General features: G+C 41.9%; 1 protein-coding gene across 2 annotated transcripts in view; it reads right to left on the bottom strand.

Annotated features, from left to right (window-relative positions):
* Positions 1 to 16,792, bottom strand: part of MAP3K20 (mitogen-activated protein kinase kinase kinase 20) — a 170,396-nt gene that overhangs the window by 17,032 nt on the left and 136,572 nt on the right. For both annotated transcript variants that reach the window (XM_037523556.2, XM_054699868.1), the window contains exons 15-16: positions 14,206 to 14,268; positions 11,837 to 11,929 (exon numbers count right to left, since the gene is read on the bottom strand). In XM_037523556.2, coding sequence (XP_037379453.2) covers positions 11,837 to 11,929; positions 14,206 to 14,268 — 156 coding nt within the window. The remainder of the gene's footprint in view (positions 1 to 11,836; positions 11,930 to 14,205; positions 14,269 to 16,792) is intronic.

Genomic DNA, 16,792 nt, shown 5'->3' with positions numbered 1-16,792 from the left:
CCCATACCTCTGGCTTATACCCCAGTTCTTATATGCATAAATAATCTTTAAAAAAATACAGTCAAAAAGAGTACCATCTTCGAAAGTCAACAAATTGTTATCTTGATGAATTCCTTCATAGGGATCCATGGAGAGGATTAAATACTAAGTTTCTAATAACTCCAACATAACTAACTTTTGCTCCATTTCTGAAAAGGATCATTGTTAGAAGTGCATAGGGCACCAGTCCACTCTCTGTACATGCCTATTCTTGATTGATTTGGCTAGAATTTGAATCACAAACACTTTCCTCCAGCCCTGGCTTAAGCTAGGCATGATTTCCACGGTCCACATCAGAAACAACCAGTTCCTGTCTAGTTGAAAAATCATGGGGACAGGTCCTGACTACCATGACTTTTCACTTTATAACTAGATTCTCACTCATGAAGGCATTCCCACTGTTCACATTTGTATCTGGACGCACAATTCTATGGAGTGCTAACTACTGATTAATAGGAAAGAAAAACTGGCATAGGAGCAGAATTGGGTACCAGGAATTTCTTTGTTAGGGCTGTGAGTAGAAAAGATAGTCATTGAAACCTTTTTACTAATCTGCAAAGCAAAACTACAAAAAATTTAGGGAATTTTGATGGGGAGAGGGTAATTTTTGCATTTGAAACTGATGAAAAAAATGGCAATTCTATTGGGTACCCAAGAAATGTGCCTTTTAAATTTAGGAGCAAGTGTGTGGCTAATGGGAAATGAGAAAGTATTTCATTTGAACTGCTTTGCATTGCCAATTATGTGAAAAAATTTTCTGAATTAAGACTACCGGCCAAACAAAACAGCAACTCTTACACTGGGAAGATAAAAATCCTAAACAACACTCAGTTAATGCTAAATTAAGTATCTCTTTGTGAGAAATCACTATTACATTCTTTGCAAGCTGTTTAAAATTCTTTGGAGTTCCAAGTTAGAACAAGTGACGCCAAACATAGATATCCCTTCTCCCTCCCACAAAAAAGGGGAAGAAAATAGAAATAAAAGAGGTAAAATTTCTAAATAGAAAAAGAGATTGAAGATAGCCCAAAAATCAAAATTTAAATATTATTTAAAGTTTTGAGCACTGCAGAGACAAAAATCCCTCTCCATTTTTTTCCTACAAATTTTTATTGCAAAATTTGAACACAATAAATTATTAAAATCTAGGGCCAATTGAGACATTTCATCAGGAAACAGATACCAAACTCAAGGTTTCAGACTCTTACAGATCACCTTTATCTGAAGCATAGTGTCATTAATATTTTTAACATGTATTTTTTATTCAGGCATACAATATAATGTGTAGATTTTTAAAGTGCACAGTTCAATGAATTCTGTTTTTTTTTTTTTTTTTGTTGTTTTTTGATTTATTTATGCATCAAGAACTGGGGTATAAAGCGCTGGGTTGCGAGCTGCGCGCGGCCTCTGCGGCGCCGGTTCGATCCCCGGCTGCTTCCCACATGGCGCGCAGATCAAGAACTGGGGTATAGGCCAGAGGTGTGGGGGAGTGAGAGGATTCACCAGAGACTAAGTGGGGAACAGAACAGGTGGACTGACCAAAATACACTGCTGTGGGGAGCAGCGGGCAAGATGGGAGAGGTCTGCTACTCCATGTGGGTTAGATCCCTGGCTGGGGATCAAACTCATGTGGCAGTGGCTGCCAATAGCTTCATACTGCTGAAACTTAACCTCTTGTGCCACCAGGGAGGCCCAGTTCAATGAATTTTGAAAAATGTATATACCAACATAACCAGTCAAACAAACAAGGCATTTGCACCCCCCCGCCCCAATAAAGTTCCCTTGTGTCCTTTCCCCACTGATTCCCTCCACCACAACGGGAGATACCAATTTCTCCAATTTCTATCACCAATTGATCATTTTTTTCCTTCTCTAGGATCTCACAAAGTCAGAATTTTATAGTGTGCTGTGTATATGTCTTTTTTCACTGGGCATTTTGTCTTGAGACTGTATCCACATTACTCATTCTCACAGCCTGACCTTGTTATGGCGCTGCCCCCATTTTGCAGATGAGCAGATTGAGTCTTAAAAATGTAGAATTTCAGTAAATTCGCTTAGCTGTGCTTGGATTGGAATTAAAGTCCCGGGCACGCCCAGTCTAAAAGTAGAGAAGTTGATTGTTTAAATTCCCCATGCCACTATTCTACCCCTCCTTCAGGAACAAAGAATGAAAGCACTGTGCAGGAGTCCAGCAGAGGTCCCTCCACCTTGACTAGACCTGTATTGAGGAAACATTTTAATATATAAAATATAGAGGTCGGGATGAACTTTCTAAGATTCAAGACGGTGGGGGAAGAAAGAGAAACAGTCTCCTGGCAGGCGATTGACTGTTGTGAAGAGTAAGAAGTAACTCAAGATGAAATAAAAATATGATAGAAATGTTGGTCATGCTGGTATTAAAAGTAGTAAGATGTTGATGATTTAGGCCTCCGAAGGCTCCTTTCCACGCATCACTATTATCTTGCTCAGCTGCTGAAACCCGCTGTTTTAAAGGCAGGAGAGTGGAACATCCCATGATAGCACCTGGGTTATTTATCATTATGTATAACCCCGCTCCACTCTATTTTATTATGCTGCTTTTTAAAGGAAGATAATGCAAGTATGGTTAATTTGCTTCTCTTCTTTATCTATACAGTGTCGTGACCCATCACGGCTTTGTCCCACGAGATTTGTTTTTCAACCAAAAAGAAATCCACAAGAAACTGTCCCTAAAAATTCCATTAATAACCTCTTTCAGCATGTATAGGTTGCAGGGTCTGGAACTAAGAATGTTTTAATCTCTTCAGCAAAACAATGTCTCATAATGATGTACAGGACTATTGCTGTACTGATGAAGAATCATACATAATTCAGCACCTTTCACTTGGCACCACTGTGATGTCCTCATTAGCCGTGGCTCACAGTGTCTGTCAGATGGTGTCCATGCGAACGCAGGCATTATATTGTCTTTGAGATGTGCAGCTGCTTCCATGACACTGCCAGTATATAAAAACATGACGCCAGTTTGTTTTATTTAGTGCTAAACCTTCCAGTTTGTAAAAACAAGGCTGACACAGAGCCTGACATGAGGCAGGGAAAATAATTAGCTCTCATTTTCTCAGCCTCCTATTTCCTTCTCCCTGCTGTGTTCTCTTTCCACTAAACCACCACATGTCAGTCGAAATGGGAGGCAATTAGTGGGCTCATTTCAGTCCCCACAACTGTGCTGAAAAGAAAGTATTTATGATGGCACAATGAACAGCTGAAAGATTAAATAACATTTGCCTTTTGAAAAGAAAATGACTTCTAGCTAAATGGGCAATTTTTGATTATTCTCAAACAAGCTTAGAGTAGTTGGTTTTTAAAATACAAGAAAGGAAAATGAGTCATTTTTAGGTGAAAGAATCAAATAAAACTTGACACAGTAATGCAAATAACTGATGTTTTATTGCAAAATATGTAAATGCGTTATACCCTTAACAATGGCTTGTGTCTAAGGTCAGGGCAGATTGGTGCCAACTAGACACCAGTGGAGATAAGGTTGTTATATTGCCTTTTTGGGGGGAGGGCTGTTATTTGAGTTATGTATGAAAAGGGGACTTCAGGATGATGTTAAAATAAAGAGAAACAAATCAAGTGAGACATACTTTCATATGATGCATTACACACTTGACTACCTGAAATGGTTCAGATGTCAGCTGACATGCTTAAAAGCTTTTCTTAACACTGTATTTGAAATTGGAAGGTACTAGGTATTCATTTCGGAAATGAATTCTTTGGACAGAAGAATCTCTTCTGCTACAGATTTTTGAATAATTAAGAACCTAATCTATCTCAGGCTAGGTTTTGTTACCATTTACAGAAGGTGGTCTGGCTTATCTAATTGCTGCTTACAATTTTTTTTCTAATACTTGGAAATAAGACATAAATAACTTTCACCCAGAACCCTCAAAATACAAAAACAGTTCTTCTGCCTACTGAATTCCCCTTCTACATCCTAGGACACTAGAGGTAACACCAAAAAATACAACTTTTCATAAAATACTGGCCTAGTTAGCAGTGTTTATAGTTGAGCATTCTCACTTCAGTCCCTGATGTACAGGATTAATATGGTTGCTATACAGCTTTGCATTTCCAACATGATACTTTCAATTTCTTTTCAACTAATCTGCCTTTTTTACACTTGATTATTCTCAGACCTAATTTTTGTTCAAAAAACACAAATCACTGTGAGTTATGGTGGTCTTCTGTCTGCAGAACTCACAGTGATCCCCACAGTCTTTGGAGAACCTGCTCTTAAAAGCAAAGATCTCCTTTATTATTATCAACAATTGTGCCTGTTATCATGGAGTCACTAACAATGACTGTTCCAACATTTTTAAAAGACAGTCACAAATTTAAATTGTTTCCTGTTCCTATAAGTTTATTCTTACTTTTTTGCAATTTTTGACTCTTACAATATTGTCATTGTATCTATGAGTCAATGGTGAAGTTACTCCAAGCCAACAAGGGGTTTACTGGGAGGCTACAGCTCCCTTTGAGACGAGGAATAATGTGATTTTTTCAGTTTTGGTTTTACACTTTTAGATATAACAAAGGAAACCAAAAATAGAGGTATTCATAATTGATTAAAGGGCCTCCCTGGTGTGGTGCAAGGGGTTGTGCCACATGGCACAGCAGACCTTTTCTGACTTGCCCGCTTTTTCAGCAGTGTATTTCAGTCAGTCTGCCTGTTCTGTTCCCCACTCTGTCTCTGGTGAATCCTCTCATCCCGGTCCCCCTCCCCTGCCCACCCCCCTGTACCTCTGGTTTGTACCCCAGATCTTGTATGTATAAATAAATAAATCTTTAAAAAATAATTGATTCAAATCAATGTTTTATCATGTACATTTCCTTGCTATTCACTAATTTAAAGGGAATTCATGATCTTGGTTCAGAAGACTAAGAGTGATCCAATAGTTTGCTGGAGCCAGCTTTCACGAGCTATTAATCATGTCTCTTCCCAACTTCAAGATCAGTGATGTCAGATTTGTAACTTGAAATTGGCCATGGTGGGAATATTTACACCATGGAAATCTTCTATCACCATAAGTCAGGTCTATTAGATATTTTCTGGTACCATTTCTACACAGGACTATCAATCTATCAGCAAGTACACAGTAGTTCTGATCTAGTTCTGCAGATGGTTGTCTGACCTGTTTGACAAAGTACATGGCCACATTCTAATTAGAAATCAGTCACAGCTCATGCAGTCGGTTCTGAAGAACTGCATCTTTGCTGTCAATTAAAAACTGGTATTTCTTAGAGAAACCCACCACTGCAAGCTGTATGCTTAGGTACACAAACACAATTGTGTGTATGTCTAGTCACATATACCCTACCCCCTGCCAAATAGCTGATTATGGGAAGTGAAATTCCCGACTCTGAACTTTTAACAAACCCAAGACATATCAAAGAAAAGGACTGCTTTTAGCTGTTGTAAAATTTACAAAAGGTGTTGGCATTTTACTTCCTTACAAAACTCTTTCTTTGTGCCCTGTTATTTTATTCATGTTTATCTATCCACTTATAAAAATTACACAATAGGGGAAAAAGCCCTATTTGACAGCTTTTGATATTGGTAGTGCTCTGAAAAAGAGCCTGGAGATTCAATTAAGTTTATTAAATGCAACATTTCATAAGCAATCTAATAAAGACCTAAAAGCACAGTACAAGTGGGAAGTCTTTGTAAAAAAGTGTTTTTAACCTATAGATGAAACCATCAGACAAGCAGATCTACTGACTGAGTTTCTTGGGGTGGCAGCAGGAGAAGGGGCCAGGTGCTAACCATGCCAGTGTGAAGGAGGAAGGAAACGGCCTCTGGGAAAAGCCTCAGTTCCAGTGCAGGTGGTCAGTACTACTTCTACCTCTTCAAAATGTTCTTTTCTTCTCTTCCTGGCTTGCTTGCCCCTTCAACATACCTCTCAAAAAAAAAAAAAAATCAGAAGTGATGTTCATCTGGAAGGAGGCAGCTGGAATCTGAGCCTATTTCTATTTAGGGTTCACTGGGGCCAGATTATTGGGAGGACAGGATGTGGTTTCTCTGCCCTGTCTCCTAGACCCAGTCTTTTCTCTCCCCAGGGAATTAAATTAGACCTGAAGGAGCCAGCTTCAATCGGTTTCCTTTGCCTCACCAGGAAGAGGAGGGAAGAAGCACACCAGGATTGTCCAGCACTCTCAAGAATGGACGGCCCGTGGGCCTCCCTGGTGGCAGAGGGGTTAAGTCTCAGCACTATGAAACTATCTGCAGCAGCAGTTCCATCCCCAGCCAGGGAGCTAATCACATGGCGCAGCAGACCGCTCCTGTCTCAACCGCTGCTCCCCTCAGCAGTGTATTTCAGTCGATCTGCCTGTTCTGCTCTGCACTCTGTCTCTGGTGAATCCTCTCCCCCCCATCTCTGGCCTACACCCCAGCTCTTGTAAGCATTAAAAAAAAAAAAAAAAGAATGGATGCCCCCCTCCTCCATGGTTCCTTCATGACTGCTTCTAATTTTTATGACACAAAAGCTCAAGAAGGTCGTAGCACGAAAACTGCTGGGTGAATTGATAGTTTATTCCTAGACAATTTGAGCATCAATATTCCTGACTGGTGAGCTTAGAAGAGATATAATAATAGACTATATGCCATTGAATATTTCAGTGTGGTTGTCACCCTGGGGAACGCATGAAGCTGCAGAAGATGTTGGAGGGCGCTGTCTTTTCCATGACTATAGCCACTGTTAGAAAAGAGAGGAGGTCAGTCGCAGGTTTTGGCACCAGAAAAGAGAGGAGCCCAAGAGTATCAGACTGAGGTGAGCTTTACTGAAAGTCCGTGAGGTGATGACTCTCTCTTTTTTTTTTTTTTTTTAAGATTTATTTATTTATACAAGCACTGGATACAGTCAGAAGCGCGGGAGGGTGAGAGAACTCACCAGAGCCAGAGCAGGGAGCAGAACAGGCAGAGGGACGAAGTACACTGCTGAGGGGAGCAGCGGGCGGCAGGAGAGGTCTGCGCGCCATGCAGGACCCTCGCCGGGTGGCCGGGGATCAAACTGGCGCTGCAGAGGCTGCGGGCAGCTTCATAACCCAGCGCTCAACCGCTGCACCACCGGGGAGGCTCTGATGACTCTCTTTAGGCCAAGAGTCTTTATAAGGTTAGGCTACTGTTGGAATTTTTGGTGTATGTGTGGGGTCTCTTCTGCTGGAGGGGGTTTGCTGGAACTGTTATGCTGGGGGCAGGTCTGCTGAAGTTGTTTACTGTTGTCAGTTTTATCTCTGATTCTGCTTATCTCAGGTTTCCTGGTGCCTGGCTGTGTGGGTTTTACCAGGGGCCTGTGTCTGCTCTCTTCAGCTACTATGTTCATAATAAAGGGAAGTCCCTTTGTGCCAAGTGACAAGCTGTAGATTATATAAGGCACTTTTCAAATGAAATAAAAACATCAGCCATTTAGTATTAATTGATTAAAAACAGCCCTGTCTTCTCATTACCAATCTACCTACTTTGGGGATGATGATGCTTCCCAGAAAGGAATAACATGGTAGTTGAGCTCTTGCCCTGGATCTGCCCTTATGAGGCTTTGGGTATGGAACTTGACCTCGCCTCTGGAGGAGGGCAACACCCCAGTGATAGAGGGTGCTAACAACAATTACACGAAAAAAATGTTTGTAAAGTGTTCATCATAGTGCTGGGCAGAGGAATGAAATAATCATTACTAGAAGTACTTCAAGCCCCTGAAATGGGAAACATTTTTCTGAGAAAGACCCAATTTCTGCCATTGACCTTCATTTGTCATCAAATCCTTAGGTGTATAAGGGGGTGGCATCTGGTCAGGGTAGCTGTGTCAGGGGACCTGACTACTGGGGTTCCTGACCACTGCAGCAGGCACACAGAAGCAAGTGGCTAGGTCACCCCTCGGCTAGATCTGTCAGCCTCACTTCTGTGCCAATAATCCATTTGGTTATAAAATGAAACTTAAAAAAAAGGAATTTAATCTGAATTCTTAGAAGGAAAGATTGACAGGTTTATTGATAAAAGGCTTTTTTTTTCTGTTTATTCATATATATATATATATATATATATATATACACACATATATATCACATAAAGTCATATTTTCATTGTTTCCTCCTAGTAGACCAGTGACTGTGACAAGCCAATTCCAAGTGGTAGTTGGCCTGGGGGCCTCTGCAGAGGCAGTGGGAAAATACAGCTACTATATTCATGATCCAGTCATTGTCACATGTTATTTCTGTGGCTGCCATTAGACCACATCTTTCATTTTATTTGTAAAAGAAAAGGTGAAATGGTCAAGCAAATCTCCTTCATATGCAAAGTCAGATTTGATGAGAACTTCCAAAGCTCAGTGTTCTCTTGCAAAAGACGTATTCTAATCTAATCATGCAGACAGGGGTATAGGTTTCGCCTTTTTCATGAAGATGGGTTTATGAGAACTCAGTTAATTGGGATGTTAGGGATGCATTTTTTTCTAGGGTTCTACCTTTAAGGGTCAAGGTAACAGGGTTTCCTTGTGGGGAATTGGAATTTCAATTTAAAGCACATTTGTGAAAAAATATTTCAAGATGCTTGGAAATAGAATGGCATGTCTGGGTAGGGCTGTTTAGAACGAGACACTAATTTATGCTAGGATTATTTTATGAAAGTTTACACGTGGCTCAAATATCCCGCTCAGGTGTGAGAGCTGGCACATGTTTAATACATGGCAATAACAAAGACACAATTTCTGGTCTCAGCTCATCCTTGCCTTACCCGAGGCTGGTGACACACTTTCTCGTGCTGTTTCCTAATCAGGGATGACAACACTATGCCTTGTGCTTCTCACAGAAATGCCAAGGGGATAAATGAGATGACATTTATGAAATAACGTGAGCTCTTTAGAAAGAAGTACTCTCTAAGTATAAGCTTTAAACACTAGATTCAGAAACTATTTGCAAATGACCATGAACCTCTTCAAGCCCCATTTCAAAGCTCATCCCTCTAAAAAAGCTTTTCCTGATGAACTTCACCCTTTCCAGTCATTTCTTGTACTTTGGGCACCTTTCTCTTAAATTCACAGTGTATATTTCACATTTTGATCTATTACGTTAGACCATCATCGGCCAAGCTGCCCACACCAGGAACCTCACACAACACCCAGCCTTCTCTGTCTCACTCCATCCGGGTGAGTGACACCGCGGGCTCAGTTCCCTCAGTGTGCATGGACTCGCATGCATCTAGGTCACTGCTGCGGCCTCCGCTCTTTGTCCCCTTCCCCTGATTGCACTGCTCACTGACAGGTCCTTTCCACGCTAGCCTGGCCCCTTTCCAATTCTTCCTCTGTGTTTCAAGATATCTTTTACAAACATAAACCTGATCCTATTCACTCCCTGCTTAAAACTCTAAACTTGTCACTTAGCACAGACAATAGCCCCTTTCCTGGTTGCCGCCACCTCTGGCCCTAACTCCCACTACACCACTCCTCCTTCTCTGCACTAAGGTGCCCCAAGCCTGCGGTGCTCCAGTTGAGTTGTGAGGTCCCCTAGAAATTAGCCTCAACAAGAGCTCCCTTTTTCCTGGCTTCTTGCTTCTGAACTTTTACATATGCTATTTGTTTTGCCTTCAAGGGCTTCTCCCTACCTAATAATTTCTAATGGTTTTCAAATTTTAGTTTAAGTACCACTTTTCTAAACATTGCTATTTAAAAATTTTTAATATGAAAATATTTTAAAGATACCCAAAAGAATTAATGAATATATAATAATATTGACACCTGAATATTCACCACTCAGCTTCAACAAATCTTAAACATTATGCTGTTTTCATTTAGAATGTCTGCAAGATATTTGAAAAAGATATACCAATAAATTGAAAGCATCACTTCTACCAAGACCTCAAGATCCTCCTCTGCCCCCTTTCTGCTTCTGCTTTTACCATCCATCCAGTGTGCTCCATTGATGTACATGATGTTTAAAGAACAAAATCCATCAGTCTGTTTCACAACCATTCATTGACCTTATCTATTTCTTCCCATAAGCTACAAGATCCTTGCAAGGTGAAGCTGTACTTTCTAAATTTGTATTCTGAGTATCCAGCACAGAGCCAGAAACAGTAAGTCTGCTAGTACATGGCTGAAATTAATTGTGCAGGGTGACCAGGAGCGGCAAACCATCAAAAAGTTGTGGCGATCTTGGGCCTGGTGGATATCCTATCACTCAAGAAACATACACAATTATGGTCAAAAGCAGACCATTGTGTTTGGTCACCAATATCATTTATAGCTTCTGATTTTTACCAAAAAATGTATTTTTTTAGTTTTCCACATTAACAAGTCATTTTTCTGTTGATTGAAAATTACTTTCTTAGCTGATACTGCTCTTGACAAGTTTCTTCTAAGGTAATTGTTTCCTTCTTTTTTTTACCACCTACAAGCCATAAAAAGGTTTAAACACAGAGTACTCTCATAATTTAAGTGCCACAGAGTCAAGAGTACTGAAGAAGGCAAATTAAAATGTGCACTTTGTTTACCCTCACGGGGACTTGGTGATGGTGGGGGGAGGAAGCCACAGTTACAGACTCTCAGGGTGCAAAGGCCCTGGTTGTTGTTGGAGAGAGAAGAACATACTCTTCTGCCCCTGTTTCTGTTGCTGCTTCTAACAGGAATGAATAGACAGTGACGTATTCACAGAGGGAGAAGGAAGTATTCTTGTACAAGAAACCTGGTGAGGGCCACTTCCGCTCAGCTGAGTTCTGTGGCCAAAACAAGGGAGGTGAAGATTTCCACTCAAAAAATGCATCCATATAGTTGCAGCAGTGCCAGGGAGCTTCTCCATCAGGTGTCTAGAAAGAGCATCCTTTGAAGCCCCATGTGAAACTCACCCTCGCAACAGTTCCCAGTCATTCCCAAGCACTGCTTGCAGCAAAGGTCTGGGGTAAGTGTGGTTTAATTAGTCCTGGGCCAGTGGCCAGAAGAGCCACCCAATCTTACAGAACCGATGGCTACAGATTGTGGGGCGTAGCATTTAAAGATCTCTGGGCTGCCTTGAAAGAAAGGTGCAACTAGTGTAGCAGGTAAGAGCGTGGTTCTGGGTGAGAGAGGCCTGTGCTTAAATCTTAATCCTGCTACCTGATGGCCAAGTAACTCTTGGGCAGGTTATTCAAAATTTCCGAGCCTCAGTTCCCTCATTTGGAAAATAGCATCTTCACCTCAGTGCTGTACAGCTGGGACACAAAAGTGCTCAGTTAATAAAAGTGATCATGTATGATAATCCAAAGTAACACAGACCTATAATGACTCCAGTTCATATGCCACCCAGGCCAAACAATTTTTTCAGATTCTAAAAATAACATAAAATGGAAGCCTGACTGGAAGTGTGCTGGTCACATGTCCTGCTGCCCTCCACGGAGCAGATTAACTCAAGCCGCCATGCTGCCTTCAGCTCCATTCTCAGTGTTGTCTCACTCTTGACATCACAAGACACATTCCCTTAAGAAACAGGAGCCAGGAAGCTGTGATAGAGAGCAGCACAAACAATCCCTGTGCCTGCCTGCCTGGCCCCAGCATCCTTTGCCGTGAGTTTCCTTGAGGGCTTGGGTGGTCTCACACAAGATTCCTGCTGAATGAATCCTAAATTGGATTACAGAGGCAGCTGGCAGTCTTTCAACTAAATTCTGTCCTATAAAGTCTATAAATTTACTCAGAATCAAGTTAACAATTAGCAGGGGGAGTGTATAAAAACACAAATTTCTAGGAGAGAAAAAGAAAATCAGATGGAAATTTATCCAAAGGCTTTAAATGTGATTTACCTGTGGGCCAGTTCCTGGTTTCAAGTGAAAGCCAAAAACAAGTTCAAGGTTCACTGTTTTTTCCTCATTTTCCTCAGGTTCACCTCCTGAATCCTGAAACAAAAAAATCAAGTGCCATTTATTCTAGGGTGTACTTTTACTTCTCAGCTTTTTTTTTTTTTAACTTTTCATTCTTTTTTTTTTTTTTAAAAAAAGAGATTTATTTATTTATGCATATAAGAGCCGGTGTACAGGCGAGAGGTGTGGGGGGTGAGAGGATTCATCAGAGACAGAGCAGGGAACAGAGCAGGCAGACTGACTGAAATACACTGCTGAGAGGAGCAGCAGGCGAGTCAGGAGAGGCCTGTTCGCAATGTGGGTGGCTCCCTAGCTGGCTGGGATTGAAGACATGCTGCAGAGGCTGCAAAGCTTGCTTCAAAGGTTGTGTCTTAACCCCTTGAGCCACCAGGGAGGCCCCTTAACTTTTCATTCTTATTTGTCATCTAACTTTTGAGTCCTTTGAATTAGGCTACTAACTATAATTACCTAAGCAAGGAAAATTGCATAGTATGCCTTAGAGGACTTTGCCAAATGATTTATCTCATGCTCTACAAACTGAATGTCACTGTCTTACAATTTTCACAATGCCTCTTACATTTTGCAATTTTACCTAGAAGTGTGCTTAGTACTTGCAGATGCACCATGACACTTCACCTTGAGAGTCCATAACACCCAAGATATTTACAAGCTATTAACAAAAAGGAACTGTGCAGTCAGTCAGACAGCACATGGGGATGGAAGACCAAGCAGAAGAACAAAATGAACCAGAAGGGCTTAGAGATAGAAAACCACAGTTGTTAGTGGATGAGAAGAGTTCTGTGAACTAGTTGTAACAATCTAATCTTATAACACAGTATGCCATATGCCTTTAGAGAATATTTAAAATATGTCAAATATATTAATATTTTAACAATAAGCCACCCCCCCCCCCACTGCTGCAGGGGGCCTTGCTGCCCCAGCCAGGTAAGATACTGGCAAGCAGCTAAGAAAAAGGGCCTCACACCATGCCACCAAAGTTCAAAGAGCCTCACACCGTGGGGCTGAAGAAAAAGGGCCTCACACTGTGGGGCCGAAGATTTCCAAAGAGCCTCACACCGTGGGGCTGAAGATTAATCTATAACCTATAAGCATCCCTTTGTTTTTTGTTCTTGGTCACATAAGAAAAAACTTCTCGGAAAGTACATTAGGCAATAAATTATATGTATAGAATACTGTAAGTAAATGGCACAAAGAAATACCTGCTTAAAAATTAAACACTGTAAATTTGGCCTGCCTGACAATGGGAAAGAATTTTTTATATATGAACATGCCTGACAAGCAATCCAGGACAACATTTATAGTAAGTCCTTCTTTTGCTTTTATAGAAGTTTCTTAGGGAAATTTTTATTTATTTATTTATTTTTTTAAGGGAAATTTTTAAATGAAGTTAATTGTGTTAAGAAATTTCTAGGTAGAAAACCCTGTTAGCTGATAACCAAAAAGCAGCTGGTCTCCAGCTGAAGGCCATGTGAATAGAAGAGTCTTTGGATGCTTAGGCTTTAGTTGATAGGAGTGTACGACGGCTATCAACGGTCTTAGGTAATTGTCTAGCTGAAATAATGAGTTTTAGTGTAAGGCTTAGTTTTTTATCTATAACCTTGAAGGTTGCATTCTTGCTGAGAGCACGTAGCAGCCAAAAGTCTATGGGAAAAGATTGCACCGATTGTTTCTGCTTTGCTTCCATGCATATGATGATGTCATTTCACTGCTTGCAAAAAATGAATAAATAAAGACCTGCTGAGTCCCTCAGTAGAAGATACTTGCACCTCAATGAGTGTCAGTGTCTCCTCACTACCTCATCCCCTTCCCTTCAGCCCTTAAAGTTTCACCTAGGCCTTCTCAACCTTTCAGGGACTCCTGACACAACATTTTGCTGAGGCTGGTCGTCGGCACCCCGCCCCCCATGTAAGTGATATTCCACCATTCTACTGTGTAAATTCCTGCAGTGAGTTCCCTGTTGGACAAAGGTCTCCAGAGCCAGGTGGGAGACCAGAGATCCTCACCTGCATCTTACACTTCTATCCCCTAGCCACTCACGTGACATTTGCTGTTAATATTTTTAATATGTTAACATTGATCATAAATGTGTTGTTAATATTTCAACTTGAAGGAAGAAGGGTGTTCAGTTTATGTCCATCCCAAGCTTCACTCAAAGGGTCTTTTGTTGGACAGATACAATTAAATTTCACTTCAAACAATAGTTTCCGACACTGGCAAATCTAGGTGTGGATGTGGCAGGTGCATATGTCAATAAAAGTAGCATATTTTCAGTAAGAAAATACCTTACTTACCTTAATTAGTGGTGGGAAGTGGAACAAGTTTAGGTAATCATAGGTTAATTTCTCAATGGCTGACTGTAAAAAAAAAAAAGCACGACTTTAATTAATGATCCAATAATGCCAAGGATTAAAACTATTGTACACCTATAAAGGCATTCTTTTTTTTAATATAGTTCATAAAATATCTTGGGGATGTTAATATGCAACATCTATTGAGAATAAACCTGATTTTTCAAAGCATTTAAGGTAGTTTGTAATTATTTAATGGAATAGGGAGATATTTTTAAAGATGTTAAAGCTCAGACTAAACAATAAATAAAACCATTCTTCAAACACCGGTAGAATCTAGTGGTGACAAGTTATTGTTCTAGTGTGTAGAGTGCAGTTGTCACCCTGAGTAACTGTGGGAAAACAACAAAGAACCTGAATCTATCACCAGAGACTTTCCTTAAGGCTGAAATCTCACTCAAGGGGGTGTTGGCTTGCAAGCGCTTTTCCGTGGTTTGGTGTCCGACCCTCCCTTTTCCCGTGGAGCACAAAGAACTCTGAACCGAAAGGAGGACAATTTAAATTATATTTTTTAAAATACTCATCAGTTATAATTCAGCTTTTCTGTGAACTGAACATATCACGTAGAGAATAAAAAAGTGCCAAGGTGAGAAAAATTAGATGCATTTTAAAAAAGTGAAATGCAAGCTGTTGACATTTGACAACGTAATGAACACTTATTGGCTGTTGAGTGCGGCGCCTCTGCATGGGGGCCTCCAGGGGCGGGAGAAGGCGGCCAAGCCAGGCCAACAGGGACAGGAGAGCTGGAGAGGCTGTGCCGGCTGACAGGCCTATGACCTAGCCATTTAGGGGCTGAGAGACTCTCCGAGGAGGGCATCCCCCATGCTCATGTCTTCCCGAGAGAAAGAGCAGAGAGAGGCGGCCAGTTCTCAGCTGTGTGTGTAGGAGGCTCTGACAGGTCCTTACCGTGTGTCCCACCCTGAGAGGCCCAGCTCGAAGCCTTATTCTCCTTGTGGCCCCCAGCATGTATGCAGGACCCTCCCAGAGCAAGTTCCATGACCCTTTAATCTTTCTCCGGCCAACTTATTTTTCAGAAACACGCATCTCACTGCTGAGCTGAGGGCGTGCAGAGTGTTGGCCCGGTACCCCTGGCTGGGGCAGTAAGGTGGAGGGCCCACATGCCTGACTTGGTAGATTTACTCTTCTGGGAACCAGCTGCCTTTATGTACACACACAGACTCATGCAGGATGTCTGGGGTCCCACACAGATGCTGCCCCCTCCCTCTTTGTGGCTCAGGGGAGATGTGCTGCATCAGGGAATCCCGATGTGGCACTGACCGCACCCCAACCACCTGCTTCCAGCAGGGGTCTGCCCTGTGCATGTGTCGCTTAGCTTCTCTGCAACATCCTATTTGTTTATTTATTTAATTTATTTTAAATATTTATTTTTATTTATGCATACAAGAACCTAGGCCAGAGGCGCGGGGGGCAGGGGGTGGTGGTGGTGGTGGTGAGAGGATTCACCAGAGACAGAGCGGGGAGCAGAACGGGCAGATTAACTGAAACACACTGCTGAGGGGAGCAGCGGGAGAGACAGGAGAGGTCTGCTGCTCTGTGTGGGTCAGCTCCCCGGCCAGGGATTGAACTCATGGACAGCTTGAGAGCACTGAGACTTTAACCCCTGCACTACCAGGGAGGTCCCCACATTCTATTTCATACAGCAATTTCAGCCTTTGTTTTCTGAGACACCATACTCTTCTCCTTTTCTGATTTCCTAGGACAGACGCTTCCTCTCCTCTCTCTCCTGCTCAGTTTCCTTTGCCCTTTGTCACACTTATCCTTTCTGAAGGCACAGCATCCATCAAAGAGAAAGCTTCCCAGCTGCAAGAAGCCTCTTCCTGGTCAGGCATGCACACATCGCTGGGTTTTCCTTCTTTTTAAGATGAAATTCACGTGCCATGAAATGAACCATTTTTAAGTGTGCAATTCAGAGGCATTTAGCCATCCACAGAGTTGTGCAACCGCTACCTCTCTTCTAGTTCCAAAACTTTTTAATCACCCCCAAAGGGGCCCGGGTCTCCATTAGCAGTCAGTTTCTGTCCCAACCTCCCTCAGCCCTGTGAACCAGTAATCTACTTTTGGTCTGTTTCTACTTTCCTCCAGAATCGATTTGCCCTGTAAATGTAAATATGCCGTATGTGAGCTCTGCGTCTTACTTCTCTCTCCTCTCCACTGCCCTGAGGTCCCCTTTCAGTCAGCAGATATCCATGTTTCACTAAACTTTCCTTCTGGAGCAGCTCTCTGACCCGTGGTATCCACCCCCTCCCCGCAAACCCCGCTTTTCCATTCAGATTTTCACTGGACTAGTAAGGTGTCAGGACTCTGTATTAGAATCTCAGAACTGATCTTTCAAAATCCAACCCCTCCATCCTAATCTACTTTGCAACATCCCCAGCCAAGTTTTAGTGAATTGTCAAAACTTCCAGTGCTCCCCACAGCTGGTCAAATTCCACATCCCTGGCCTGGGGTGGGCTGTCTGGGGTCTGGCTCCAGCATCCCCCACTTCTTGTCCCAGGAGCTCTGTTCCCTC

Source organism: Talpa occidentalis, unplaced genomic scaffold, assembly GCF_014898055.3.
Source record: "Talpa occidentalis isolate TD23 unplaced genomic scaffold, MPIMG_talOcc4v2.1 talOcc4.3, whole genome shotgun sequence".
Taxonomy (NCBI): domain Eukaryota; kingdom Metazoa; phylum Chordata; class Mammalia; order Eulipotyphla; family Talpidae; genus Talpa; species Talpa occidentalis.
Note: the sequence above shows the minus strand (reverse complement) of the source record. Positions and strands in the feature narration are given on the sequence as shown.